General features: G+C 39.1%; 1 protein-coding gene across 1 annotated transcript in view; it reads left to right on the top strand.

Annotated features, from left to right (window-relative positions):
• Positions 1-13,509, top strand: part of Scn2a (sodium voltage-gated channel alpha subunit 2) — a 72,713-nt gene that overhangs the window by 5,022 nt on the left and 54,182 nt on the right. Inside the window, 4 exon segments of the mRNA XM_051167151.1 lie at positions 1,086-1,149; positions 2,675-2,816; positions 2,963-3,169; positions 4,456-4,743. Of these exon segments, the coding sequence (XP_051023108.1) occupies positions 1,086-1,149; positions 2,675-2,816; positions 2,963-3,169; positions 4,456-4,743 (701 nt within the window).

The raw sequence follows: 13,509 nt of genomic DNA, 5'->3' as shown, positions 1-13,509 counted from the left end.
AAAATTATTTTGTAAAATTATGACCTAGGTTTTTCTACGTAATCTATTTATGTCATCCTTGAATGCAGGGCTTAAGTATTTTTAAGTATCAACACAGTAAATATTAAGGGGTGTGTGTAAGAGAGAGAGAGAGAGTGTGTGTGTGTGTGTGTGTGTGAGTGTGCATCTGTATGTTTGTGTGCGTGTGTGTGTGTGGATTTGAGTGTGTGGTGGGTGTGTTTGTGTGTGAGGTGAGTGTGTGTGTGTGGGTGGAGTGTTTGTGTGTGTGAGTTCCTAAGAACATTTTTGCAACTTCTTAAATTATATATGCTATACCTTAAAAATAACATGTTGTGTGTGTGAGAGAGGGGGGAGGGGCACCTTACATTTTTCTAAGCTAAAAGTTTATTTTGTTCATTTCAAAGAGAGAAACCAATCAATCAAACAAGCAAAAAACAAAAAGAAAAAAACCAACCAAACAACAACAAATAAAACCCCAACCAAACAACCAAACAAAAAACAACAATAACAACAAAAAAAAAACCAACAAACCAAGCATTAGAAGAAAAAAATTGGCAACTTAGCTCAATTTGCATAAGGAAGTAAATAAAAATTGATGCGAAAAAATGTATATATATATACAATATATATATACAATATATATACAATATATATATATTGAGTCCAGGCAAAACATATTTAGAGTAAAATTTCATTTGCATGCACCACTGAGAAGCAAGAAGCCTTCCCTTGCTTTTGTTCTGTGCCAAGCAAGCTGCCTCAATACCACAGTTTTCTCTTGAAGTAGCCCCTAAGCAGTTTGAGTTTGTGTTTGTAATAAATGCTGATCTGAAAATGCTATTATTATTACTGCTTCTGGAAAGGTTTCTTTCTAAAGTAATTTTGCCAGATGTTATTTAATCAAAATACCATTTATAGTTGTTTGGTAGTCAGTCCCTATGAAAAAATTTTCATTTAGCCATGACTTTCAATTATTTTTTATCTATATTTATTACAACTGAACACATTATAAGCTTCCTTACCTGAACACAATGATTCAGTATTTAAAGGCCTTTTAATGAGTCTATCTTTTGCTTTTTAAATAGGTCACTTTTATTTTTTGGAAGGGCAAAATGATGCTCTGCTTTGTGGGAACAGCTCTGATGCAGGGTAAGTTGTGCTTATTGATACTCAGCTGACCTCAATAATTTGCCCCCTCTCTCACACCTGACCCATATTCACTCTTCATCCAAAGCACTCCGTAAATTCTACTTCATGCTGACTCACTCAACAGCCAAGATGAGAGTGGCTTCTCACCTCCTTCACACACTCAGAAGTAGCAATTTTTTTTCCCCGTAGGTCACATCTAATCTTCCAAATTAGTACAGTGGAAAATTATCACTCAGAGCAAATGCATTAGAATTCATAGCCACATACTAGTATTCATGATCATTTATTTAAGCTAATCTGATCTCCATGGTTTAAAATTTAAAATCCCTGAAAAGTATGTCACAGTCTGAGACACATGATGACAATATGCCTACCATATTCCAGCAAAGCAAAATACATAAAATAGACTGCAGCATCCTCATAGACTCAAATTCTGACTCTACCATATTCTGTCATTTCTGCTTCCCATGTGTAAATGGACATTTTGATAATTTCATTGATTAAATGTATTGTATGACTATGATACAGAATTTTTATTTATGCTTAAAATAGTGGGAATGTTTGTAACTAAGAGACATTATATATGAAAACAAAGCCTGGGAAATATCATGGAAATAGTTATCTTTCCCTTTTTGGACAGACGTCAGAAAAAAATAGGCAAAAATAAAATGTGTTTTCTGTGACAATGTTGTAGACAATGCAAACGATACCTTTACCAAAGTTCTCATTGATGACATGGTTACAGTTGGCACCTATGATTAAAAAAATCTACACATTTTATCTACAATTAGATCTGTGATAGGCAAGACAGACAGGGAAATTCCCCATCTGCATGGTACTAAATGCTTTCCACATAGAATCTTCTGGAATGTTTGCATGTTGTTTGGCTTTATTTTGAAGCAGGTTCATTAATTAGTTCGTTCTGACCTGTGAGGTTCCTAGGGCCTAGCAAGGTTGAGAAATCAGCCCCAGATTACTTAACCCAGAAATGTCAGCCACAATACTGAAGGTAATGCTGCTTAATAAGTAAGGAGATTCTATGAGATTCCCCACTGCTCAGTGGCATTCTGTCCTTCCAGGAAGCTCAAATCATGCTCACACACTTCTGCTCTGCTCTCGGCTCTAGTGTCAGATGCATCTCACACACACACACACACACACACACACACACACACACACACACACACACACTCTTCAGTGAAAACCAATTATATCTCTATGGATTTATTTGTCTGATCATGTCCGTCGTCCCAAAAGAAATTGTTTAAGGTATGATTATCTTATATGGAAGTGCGGTAAATATAATATTACAATTAGGAATTAGAGGAACCCACAAAATAGACTTGGTAAATTCTGTTGCTACATAGGAAAGCCCACCTTGTACAGGGCAAATGCTAGGTAAGGCAGAAGATACAGGATTTTGCTAGAGCCCAGACAAAAATAATTCACATCAAGTAAAATGGAAAAACAGACCAGCAAATTCATGGAAACTGAATTTCTCTCTCCCCCTCTAATGTAATTACAGCCAATGTCCGGAAGGATACATCTGCGTGAAGGCTGGGAGAAACCCCAACTACGGCTACACGAGCTTTGACACATTTAGCTGGGCCTTCTTGTCTTTATTTCGTCTCATGACTCAAGACTTCTGGGAAAACCTTTATCAGCTGGTGAGAACTGACATAATGACTCTTCTAGGAAGGATGAGATGTGGTGGCCAAGCGGACTGCTGAAGATTCTTTTATGGCTTAGAGAGGGAGCTTGTAACCGCCAATGCGATATGAGATTTATGAACATATTCCTTCCATTTCTACAGACCTTGCGTGCTGCTGGGAAAACGTACATGATATTTTTTGTGCTCGTGATTTTCTTGGGCTCGTTCTACCTGATAAACTTGATCCTGGCTGTGGTAGCCATGGCCTATGAGGAGCAGAATCAGGCCACACTGGAGGAGGCGGAACAGAAAGAGGCAGAGTTTCAGCAGATGCTGGAGCAGTTGAAGAAGCAGCAGGAGGAGGCTCAGGTAGAGTTGACTAGCAGAGAGACTGCTGTGTTCATCTCCACTCTCTGACCTGCAGGTTGCTGTTGACACTGGAGAGACAAAGGTGTGTGTGGTGTCAGGGAGCTGTTTGGCTGTATGCAGACTGTGACATGATTGAGTGATTACGGTATATACTAAGGGCATCAAAAACACAGCCAGTTACAATTGCTTCATTGACACCTTTCCCTTGTGACACCTTGAGAATATTGACCATTAGCCCTGTCATTCACTGAAGCTTATACAGTAGGCAGAGCTATATGCTATCAATGGAAGAGTTTCCTTAATATTCCAGCAAACAGGAATTGAGTTAGAGTGGCTTCCTCAATACAGCATCACTAGAGGTGAAGGATGTCAGAAAATGTAAGTCATGTGGCAATAATTTCACATATTGTGGAAACACAAAACCCTATCTAATATGAAGTCCTGACAACACTAATATTCTCAGCTTCTTATACTGAAAACTCTTAATGTAGACTTGGCAAGTCTTCAAAATAGGCAAGTATTTTTCTAAATATATTTGTTTGACTTAATGGTACTCACTAATTCAATTGCCTGACTTATTGTTTTTTACTGTCTGTTGAATGCACATCCTTTATGTCACCATCACTCAGTCTATTTTAAAGGCCAAAAATAAAGGAGACTACTGAGATAGTAGCAACAACATTAAACACTTATTTCTTTTAAAGTCATTTGGTTATCATTTACAGACTCATACTGGCATCCTGGGCTACCATAATATACAATCTGTGACATCCTCACCTGTTCCTAATTAAATAATTAAAGTAAGAGATTAAAAGGTTTAATCAATAAAGACTTGACTGGGTTTAATTGGATAACTCAGTTTTGTAGTCATTGTTGAGTGTGACAAAGAGCAAAAGCCTTTGAGGTATAAATAGCAAACTTTAATTCTTAAAATCCTCTTTAAGCCTTGTTTAGATCACAAGGGAAATGTTATGTTAGTTATGTTGGTAAATAATTAGAATGCCATGTGAGGTCAGGATTTGATTTTTTTTATCATGCACATGTGTCTACTTTCATGTTGATTTTTATTCTTTGGTTAATGAAAACATCTTGTTTTCCAAAGTATGGAACAGAATACAGAATTGGATTTCAAGGTCACGTCATAGATAAAAGAAACAATAAATGTGTGACATAAGCATACAACCTAAGCTTTCGTCACATTCACTGTCCTCTAGATAAATGAAGAGTAAATGTGTGACGGACATTGATGGCTCTGTACAACCTAAGCTTACGTTGTGCCCTTCTAGGCGGCGGCCGCAGCAGCGTCTGCAGAATCCAGAGACTTCAGCGGAGCAGGTGGGATAGGAGTTTTCTCGGAGAGTTCCTCAGTAGCATCCAAGTTGAGTTCCAAGAGTGAAAAGGAGCTGAAAAACAGAAGAAAGAAAAAGAAACAGAAAGAGCAGGCTGGAGAGGAAGAGAAGGAAGACGCGGTGCGGAAATCTGCCTCCGAAGACAGCATAAGAAAGAAAGGCTTCCGGTTTTCCCTAGAAGGAAGCAGGCTGACCTACGAGAAGAGGTTTTCCTCCCCACACCAGGTTAAAAGCAATAGATGAAATAGATTGCATTTTCATAACAAGAGTTTCTTTTAAAGTCTGTGGCAGCATTTGGTGGGGCTGAAGCTGCCTTCTTGAACTTTGTGATGCTTTTCACCTTGGTGATGAGCATCAAGGGCTGGATCCCCATCCCAGAGATCCAGCGAGTTTCCTAACTTTTTTGGAAGCACAAGAAGGCATTTTTCATACCGCACTGAGCTTGGGAAGGTTTGTGGCTTTGAGGTTTTGTTAAAGACGTGAGACTCTCTGGGCAGTGTTCCACACGGGGAATGATCACAGATGGTCCCCTTCCCTTCTTAGCTACTGTGCCTGGACCCAGTAAGCTGTAGGTTTTCTGAGTGGCTTGTGCCCAGAAGTGGACCAGGGATGCTTCTGGGCCATCTGTGCAGTGAGTGTTCTCATCCATGTGAAAGCTCACATGAACAGTGAGTTATTCATTGTTTCAAAGAGAGAGGAAGCAAAAATCTTTTCTAAAGTGTAGCCAAAAGTTACAGGTGGACAGGCGCTAAGAAAGATTCATGCTGCTAACTGGCAATGGTGTTTGATTGTGCCTCACATTAAAGCAGGACAAGAATGCAAAGAATGCCCTGATTTACATATTGCAAGAAGATGTTTTCTGTGTGCCTCTAGCTGATGGGCCCAGCCATCCCAATGAAATTTCACTATTTAGGTTCCTCAGTTCTTCACATTACCAAGAGAATTCCCAGAAACGCATGGTTCCTTGGTGGTTAAGTTCATTGTGAGTGAAAGTACAGTATGTGTATAGTACCTGTAGCGATGACAACACACTATTTGATTTGGCAATCGTGATTTGAGTTCTTTAAGCACCTTATTACAGACCTACAAAGCTACTAATTTAATTATTATGGCAAACTTTCAGATAGGCAGAGGAGAGGCTGTGTGCTTTACTGGGTGTCTATGTACACAATATTTAAATATTTTTGAAACCTACTTTATTAGCTTCTGCTAATTGTACAAAAAGAAAGGGTTTCATTGTGGCAATTTTTTCATAAATGCATATAGCAGATCTTGACCATATTCATACCCCATTCCACTTATCCTCTTTGCCTCTTCGAGTCTCCCTCCTTCTCTCTCTGATCTCTTTCTTCTTCCTAAACAAAAACTTTCGTATGTATTTTCATATCTGTATATATTTACATATATACATACATTTTCATATATTGAACCTAGATAAGCATTTTTTGAGTCCAGCTCTTTTCTGTTAACATGATGAAACATTACGTTATTTGTGGCTAATTATCATATCCTGTTACCACCTTCTCTTTATGTGTTGTTGATGGACACCCGGGCTGGTCTCATAGCTTCCTTATTATGTATAGTGCTGTCATAACATGGATACATAGGTATCTCTATGGTATGTTTATTTAAGATCCTTTGAGTATATACCCAGGTAAGGTAGTATATAGCCCGGTGAGGTATGGTTGGATTATAGGGCAGCTCTATTTTTAGGTTTTGGAGGAGCCTATTTTCTGATTTCCAGAGTTTCTGGACTCACATATATCCTTGCCCACATTCTATAAGGCTCAATTTTCCTATTATCCTTGCCAGCACATGAAGGTGTCTTGTTTGTTGTTGTTTAATGAACACTTTTAACTGAGTTGAGATGGAATCTCAATGTAATTTTGACTCAAATTTCCCTGAAGGCCAAAGATATTAAACACTTCTTTTTCATGCATTTCTTAGCTAGTTGTACCTCTGATTTTGAGAACTGTCTGTTCAGTTCATTTGCCCATTTACTGACTCAGTTGGTTGTTCTTCCAATATTTAACTTTTTTGAGTTCTTGGTATGCTTTAGATACCAATCTCCCATTTCACTCACCGATCTCCCGTTCTTTAGCCATCTCACCACTAAGATATTTTCTGCAGTGCTAAAGCTTTTTAATCTGATCCAATCCCATTTATTCGAGTATTTTTTCAGAAAATAGGTTTTTTTTCTATGTCCCAATCCTAAAGCATTTCTCTAGCAGTTTTATAGTTTCCAGTCTTATTTTACGATCTTTGATTCATTCTTAGAGAATATGAAAGGAGCTTATGTATTCAAAAAAAAAAAAAAACGTATCGGGGAAGCATCTATTCAGTGGGAAGACAACTAAGATGAATATTTGTATCTGAATGCTAAGTTAAGGTAACAAGTCTCATGATTTATTCAATTTAGCTACCTGGACCACTCCATGAGCACTGTATGATCATCATCCATCATTGTTGTTGTTTTTGGTTTCTAAAAAGGAAGTCTCATGTTTCCCAGGCTGGCCTCCCACTAGCTGTGGAGCAGAGGATAACCTTGTTAAATTCCTGATCTTAATGCCTCCACCTCACAAGTGCTGGGATTACAGGCATTTGTCACCATGTGTGACTACAAACATTGTATCTTCTTGATGTAGTCTTCCCTTTAGTAATATGTAGCAACTTTCTTCTATCTCTTTCGAACAATTCTCGGCTTCAGATCTGCTTCGTCAGAGCTGTGCATACTTGCTTTCAGATTCTATTTCATTGAGATGGTCTTTTTGCATCTTTACACTTTCCATCTGTTTATGTCCTCTATTTTATTCCTTTTAGCCAACATACATGTTCTAATTGAATAGTTAAGACAACTTACATTTAGGATAATTAATGAAAGGTATTTGTTAGTTTATCCATGACTCATTTTTGCTTCTTTCCTGAGGTTTCATGATTATTCCTTTTCAATACTAATATCTTTTAGTGCTGTAAATATCTTTATTCCTCTTTTTTGTGTAGTAATGTTTTTAGTTTCTGCTTCATGTCTGGCTTGTGAACATGAATTACTCTAGTTTATGCATGGCATGTCAAGTCCTTTTTCTCATTCCATTGTAAAAGACAGTTTTGTTGGATGCTGTAATCTTATTTGGAAGCTATTTTAATTCATAGCTTGATATATGTTAGTCCTTGCTCTCAAGGCCCTCAGAATGTCTTCAGCAACGTCTTCTGTTCTGAATGGCTTAACTTTGAAAGGATCTTAGCCTTCCCTTCCCACAGGTCTCCAGACTCTATCTTCACTTAGTTGTGTGAACATTGTGACTATAATATGACATGCAGATCTTATTTTTTGGGCATGCCTCCTTGGTGTCACTCCCCAGTCATTTTTATTCCACTAGGTCTAGTCTATTGCTGATGCTTTCTATTGAGTATTTTATTTGATTCATGGAGATTTTTCATTCTTACATTTCCTGTTTAATCTCTACCTCTTTACTGGGGGGTCTCATCAAAGTGGCTGAATTTTATGTGCAAATTTTGAGTGTATTTCTTTATTTCAGTTGTCTCTTTCTCTAAATTTCTTTGTGGTCTCATTGATCAATTTTAAAACAAGACTGTTGAATAGTCTTGGATGTAAGTCATTCACTGTCTTTGGTTGAGGTTATTGAGAAGTCAAGAACTTTTTGAGGGAGCTGGAAATACAGTTGAGTTTCTAGATTGCTTGTATAGCATTCATGAAGCCCTGGGTCAATGCCAGGAATGCGGAAATTGTGGTAGCACAGGCCTGTAGTCACAGAACTTGGGAGGAGAAGATAGGAAGATTTGAAGGTCAAGATCATTCTCAGTTACAAATGATGTTTTAGGCCAGCTTAAGCCATGTGAAAGTCTGTCACTAAAACAATAGCGACAATAAAATGTGGAGAAGTCATGTTGCTGCCTTGCCTGGCCATAGTTCTTATTTGTCTATCTTTTGATTCATGCATCTGTGTGAATGGACTTGTGTTGAGGTTTTAATTTTTGGTCTTCTTCGCGAGGTTTGGGTCACAATAATGATTAAAAGCAAATAAAATGCCAGATATATGGAATAATACCTGGCATATACAATTATATCTGGCATATAGAATAAGGCAGGTATATAGAAATATACCTAGATGATGAAGATAATGATGATGATGATTATATACCTATAATTGTTATTAAAATTATAGAAATTATTTTAAAAAGAAAAAATAAAGTGATAAAAACAACAAAGTATAAAGTATGAAGATAAAAAATGAATTAATAACAATAAAAATGAAGTCAGAGTAAGGAAATGGAAAAGTTAAAAAAAAAAAAAAAAAAAAAAAACAAGCAAGGTTTCTGAAATTGAGAGAGAAACCCTGGAGTTTGTGTACCCGAGAACTGCAAGGGTCCAACCCTAGCTATGTCCCGCTGATGCTCTGAAAAGTAGGAAACACAAGCACAGCTCTTCCATAGAGGTTCTGCAGAGGGAAGGACCTAGGGTGCCAGGCAGTCTGCCTACCCATCTCAGTGCTTTACATATCTTCTTGCTACTAAATCATCTTCAGTAGGGAAGAATCTTTAGAAGCCAAGTCACCTATTGGACCCAGGCTCAGAGCTTTTTTCCCTTGGACAACAGACAACCCTGCCTAGCATGAGGCAGCTGCAGAAGCAGGTAAGCCCCCCATCCACAGGCCACCAGCTCAGAATCCTTAGTCTCTACAGCATCAGTTCTCAACCTGTTAATGTGGATGCTGGAGCCACCCTCTGGTCCATATGATTACACAGCAAGTGCTCATAACTCAGTGGTCCTCAACCTGTGAGTTGCAACCCTTTTGGGGTTGAAAGACCCTTTCACAGGGCTTGCCTGAGACCGCCAGAAAACACAGACATTTGTATTATGATTTATAACAGAAAAATTACAGTTATGAAGCAGCAACTATTATAATTTTAGGGTTGAGGATCAGCATAACACGAGGAACTGTATTAAAAGGCCACAGCATGAAGAAAGTTGAGAACCACTACTCTAAATTAACCCAGAAAAGAAAGGTGTTGTTCCTTACCACAGAGAAGAAGGTGGCATCCACCACACTCTCCACAGCCCATCCTCCCTGTAGCTTAAACTTCTTAGGTCTGTGTCTAATTCTCCAGCCCTCCATGAGTGTCCCTTGTGACTATCCCCCACCCAGAAAGTGTGACAGGATGTTGGCAGTCTCAGACAATATTCCCTCTGTCAAGATGTACTCAGCTGTAACTCTGTGAAGTATGAGGAAAAAAAAAAAAAAAAAAAGGCGTTCTTCTACAGTGTTGCCTTTCTGACAGGAAGAACTACTACCAGCAGAGCCCTCCACTAGATTTAGGGCTTTCAGGAGCTGTAAGTTTCTCCTGAAGCTACAACTGTCAGCTTGCTCTCAAAGGGGCTGACAGCATGCTCCAGACTTACCATGTGGCTGGCTTACGTCATAGGCATTCATAGCTGCCCCCTCATAATTGGTCTTAACAATTGACAGCAAAGTATTGCTCTCACTATAGAATTGATTTTTTTAAAATAAAAATCAGACTTATAAGGTTAAGATAGTGTTTAAACTTAATCTGAAATCCAAAGACTTGCTGTTTTTTCAAGTAACCTGAAAAGCATCTTATAAAACTGATGATGAAATATATAAATCTTAAACTTTTATTTATTTGTCTATCTTACATCCTGATCGCGGCCCCTTCCCACTTCTCCTCCTGGTCCCACCTTCCCTTTTCCCCCTTTCTCTCTTCCCCTTTTCTTCAGAAAGAGGAAGCCCCTGTCCCTTGTACCAAGCTACCCAGATACATCGAGTCATATCAGGACTAAGTGCACCCTCTTCTGCTGAGGCAAGATAAGGCAGTCCAGCTAGAGGAAAGTGATCCAAAAGCAGGCAACAGAGTCCGTGTCAGAGACAGTCCATACTTCTCTTGTTAGAGGACCTTCATGAAGACCAAGCTGCCCATCAGTTACATATGTGTCCAGGGCCTAGGTCCACTCCATGCGTACTCTATGGCTAGTGCTTTAGTCTCTGTAAGCCCCCATGGGCCTACGTTAGTTGACTCTGTGGGTCTGTTTGTGGAGTTCTTGTTTCCTCCTGGTCCCTCTATTCTTCCTCCCACTCTTCTATAAGACTCCCTGAGCTCCGCCTAATGTTTGGCTGTGAGTCTCAGCATCTTTTTTTGATCTGCTGCTGGGTGGAGCCTCTCAGAGGACAGCTATGCTAGGCTCCTGTCTGCAAGCAGAGCAGAGTATCCTTAATGGTGTCAGGAGTTGGCTCTCTCCCATTGGGTGGGCCTCTCAGGTGGGGCCAGTCATTGGTTGGCCATTCCCTTAATCTCTGCTTCATCTTTATCCAATACATCTTGTACGCAGGGTAAATTTGGAGTTGAACGTTCTATGGGTGGGTTGGTGTTCCTCTACCTCTACTGGAAGTCCTGCCAGGCTAAGAGGTGGCCACTTCCGTCTCCTTGTCGCCCACTGTTAGCAGTCTCAGCTAGAGGCACCCTCATATCCTCCCAGGAGCATACCCTGTCACAGAGCTTGAGCTTGTCTCAGAAATGCCCCCCTATCAGTTCCCTTTCTCTCTCCCTGACCTCTCATCTCTCATCCCCACTCTTCCCACACCTGAGTCACACCCACATTCTCCTCTTCACACCGTCTCCCAATCACTTCCCTCTTTTCATCCACTTCTGGTGCCTATTCTATTTCCCTTCTGAGTGAGATTCAAGAATCTTCCCTTGGGTCCTTTCTTCTTACCTATATTCTTTGGGTCTGTGGATTATAGTATGTTTATCCTGTGCTGTATGGCTAAAATCCACTTATAAGTGAGTGCATACCATGTGTGTCTTTCTGGGTCTGGGTTACCTCACTCAGGATGATCTTTTTTCGTTCTATCGATTTGCCTGCAAATTTAATTATTTCTTTGTTTGTTTGGTTTTGGGTTTTGGTTTTTGGTTTTTCGAGGCGGGGTTTCTCTGTGTAGCCTTGACTCTCCTAGATTCACTTTATAGACCAAGACCAGGCTGTACTCAATCTTACAATGATCTGCCTGCCTCTGCCTCCCTCAGTGCTGGCATTAAAAGCATGCACCACCGTTCCTGGATCTATTTCCTTGTTTTCAGTAGCTGAGTATGCACCCTGTCTTGTCTGATCTTTGAAGCTAAGCAGGGTCAGGCTTGGTTTGTACTTGGATGGGACATGTATAATTTAATTCCCTTTAAAATACCTATGTTTTTTCTTCTTCTTTATATCTTATCAGATAAAGAATTTCACATGACCTAATAGTCAACATATGCACATTTTGGCTGACCCATTCTACAGCTAAATACCATTGTTAATTAACATAAATCGTGGCAAATTCAAATCAAATCAACTTTTTGTTACCAAAGGAAAATAACTTTTTGTTACCACAATCTTTATGGTTCCATTTATATAATGTTAATTAGTAATTATGAGTCCCTTAAATGTTGGGCTCTCTTAAAAGCATGATTATTTGAAAAAATAAAAAATGAGGAGGAAAGAAAGAAAGGGAGGGAGGGAGTTAAAAAGAGACGAAGGGCAAGAAGAAAAGAAGGAAGATTATTTTACCTACTTCTGAGCCTAATTTTGCTTAAATTATAAACTAACTTTTCCTAAATTTGAAACTTCATATCCACTGGCCCTTATTCCCAATCTGAGATGATTAATTCTAGTCTGTGCATTATGCTTGGGTATGCTGAGGATGTCCCTGCCTTTTCTGTATTCTCTCACAGATACAGAGTTTCCTATGTAGTATCTGTATGCCTTTCCTTGTGTCTGTTTCCAAGCTGGTTGGACACTGAAAGAAATTACTGCCATAAATGACCTGCCATGTTTCACTCAATGTCATACATGTTTCTTAAGAAATCTTTTAAATACAATGAGCTGCTTTAAAAATATTTGCCTGTCAGAGGTCTAGGGGAGGGGAACAGGGCAGAAGAAGGAGGGAGCATGGGAACAGGAAGATAAAAATGAGGGGATCACAATCAGCATGTAATGTGAATAAATTATAATAAAAATATTTATGTGATTAAAAAAATGGTCAACAGGTTGCAAAGACGATAGAGCGGTGTTTATTGCTCTAGAGGGTGTTGGACTTGGGAGAATGGTTCTGAAAACCAAGGCCAACTGAAGCCTCGGGCAATAGCCAATTTTATTTAGAGCAACAGACAACTTATACTCTGAGGGTGAAGAGGAGTCACATGAGTGAAATGTCCAATCACCAGGGTAAGCCACAAGTGATGCACAAGGGCCTCAGAGGAACCTGTTTTCCACAGAGGCATATGAACAAATAGCAATAGCCAGTCATGATGAATAAGCTGACATGAACTGCTAAACCTGGGAGAGACACAAAAACACAATCCAAGAACAATACTGTGGTTGTCTCATAGCACTCAAAAATCTCACACATCTCCATTCTTGGACATTGTTCTGTCAGGTAGGGAACAAGACAAGGAGAAGGGATGGAGGGAGGCAGGCAGAGAGGCAGAGGCAGACAGTAGCACCCACATGTTACACTAACCCTACTTTAAAAGTCCTGGAAGTAATACTGAAAATGTCACACCAAGTAAAGAGAGTTTACCTTGGTACTGCGGTAGGAGCCTCTTAGCTTTTGTGAGATATTTTCAAAGGTCAAGGATCATAAATGTGCTTTATAATGATATAATAGTGAGGGGATTATATTGATAACCACCTCTGCTTTCATACCAAAAAATATATAATACAATCTTTTCCTGCAAAAATTATAATTTTCACAGTCGAGTAGGTGGAAATGTGAAATATTTCTTAGACATCTTTGACTTATAAGTGTGGGAGAGGGAAGGGGAGAAAGTCAAGAGCGTATCTCTAATCGAGTCTCATGATAATCTGGATATGTTCTTTTGAAATTTCTCTAATAACCAGGTCATCTCTTCATATCCTGATTGCTGTCCATATTTATGATAAGTCAGGAGTTATATTTTGGGAGATATTATATTCCTTAA

This window comes from Acomys russatus, chromosome 24 (assembly GCF_903995435.1).
Source record: "Acomys russatus chromosome 24, mAcoRus1.1, whole genome shotgun sequence".
In the NCBI taxonomy this organism is placed as follows: domain Eukaryota; kingdom Metazoa; phylum Chordata; class Mammalia; order Rodentia; family Muridae; genus Acomys; species Acomys russatus.
Note: the sequence above shows the minus strand (reverse complement) of the source record. Positions and strands in the feature narration are given on the sequence as shown.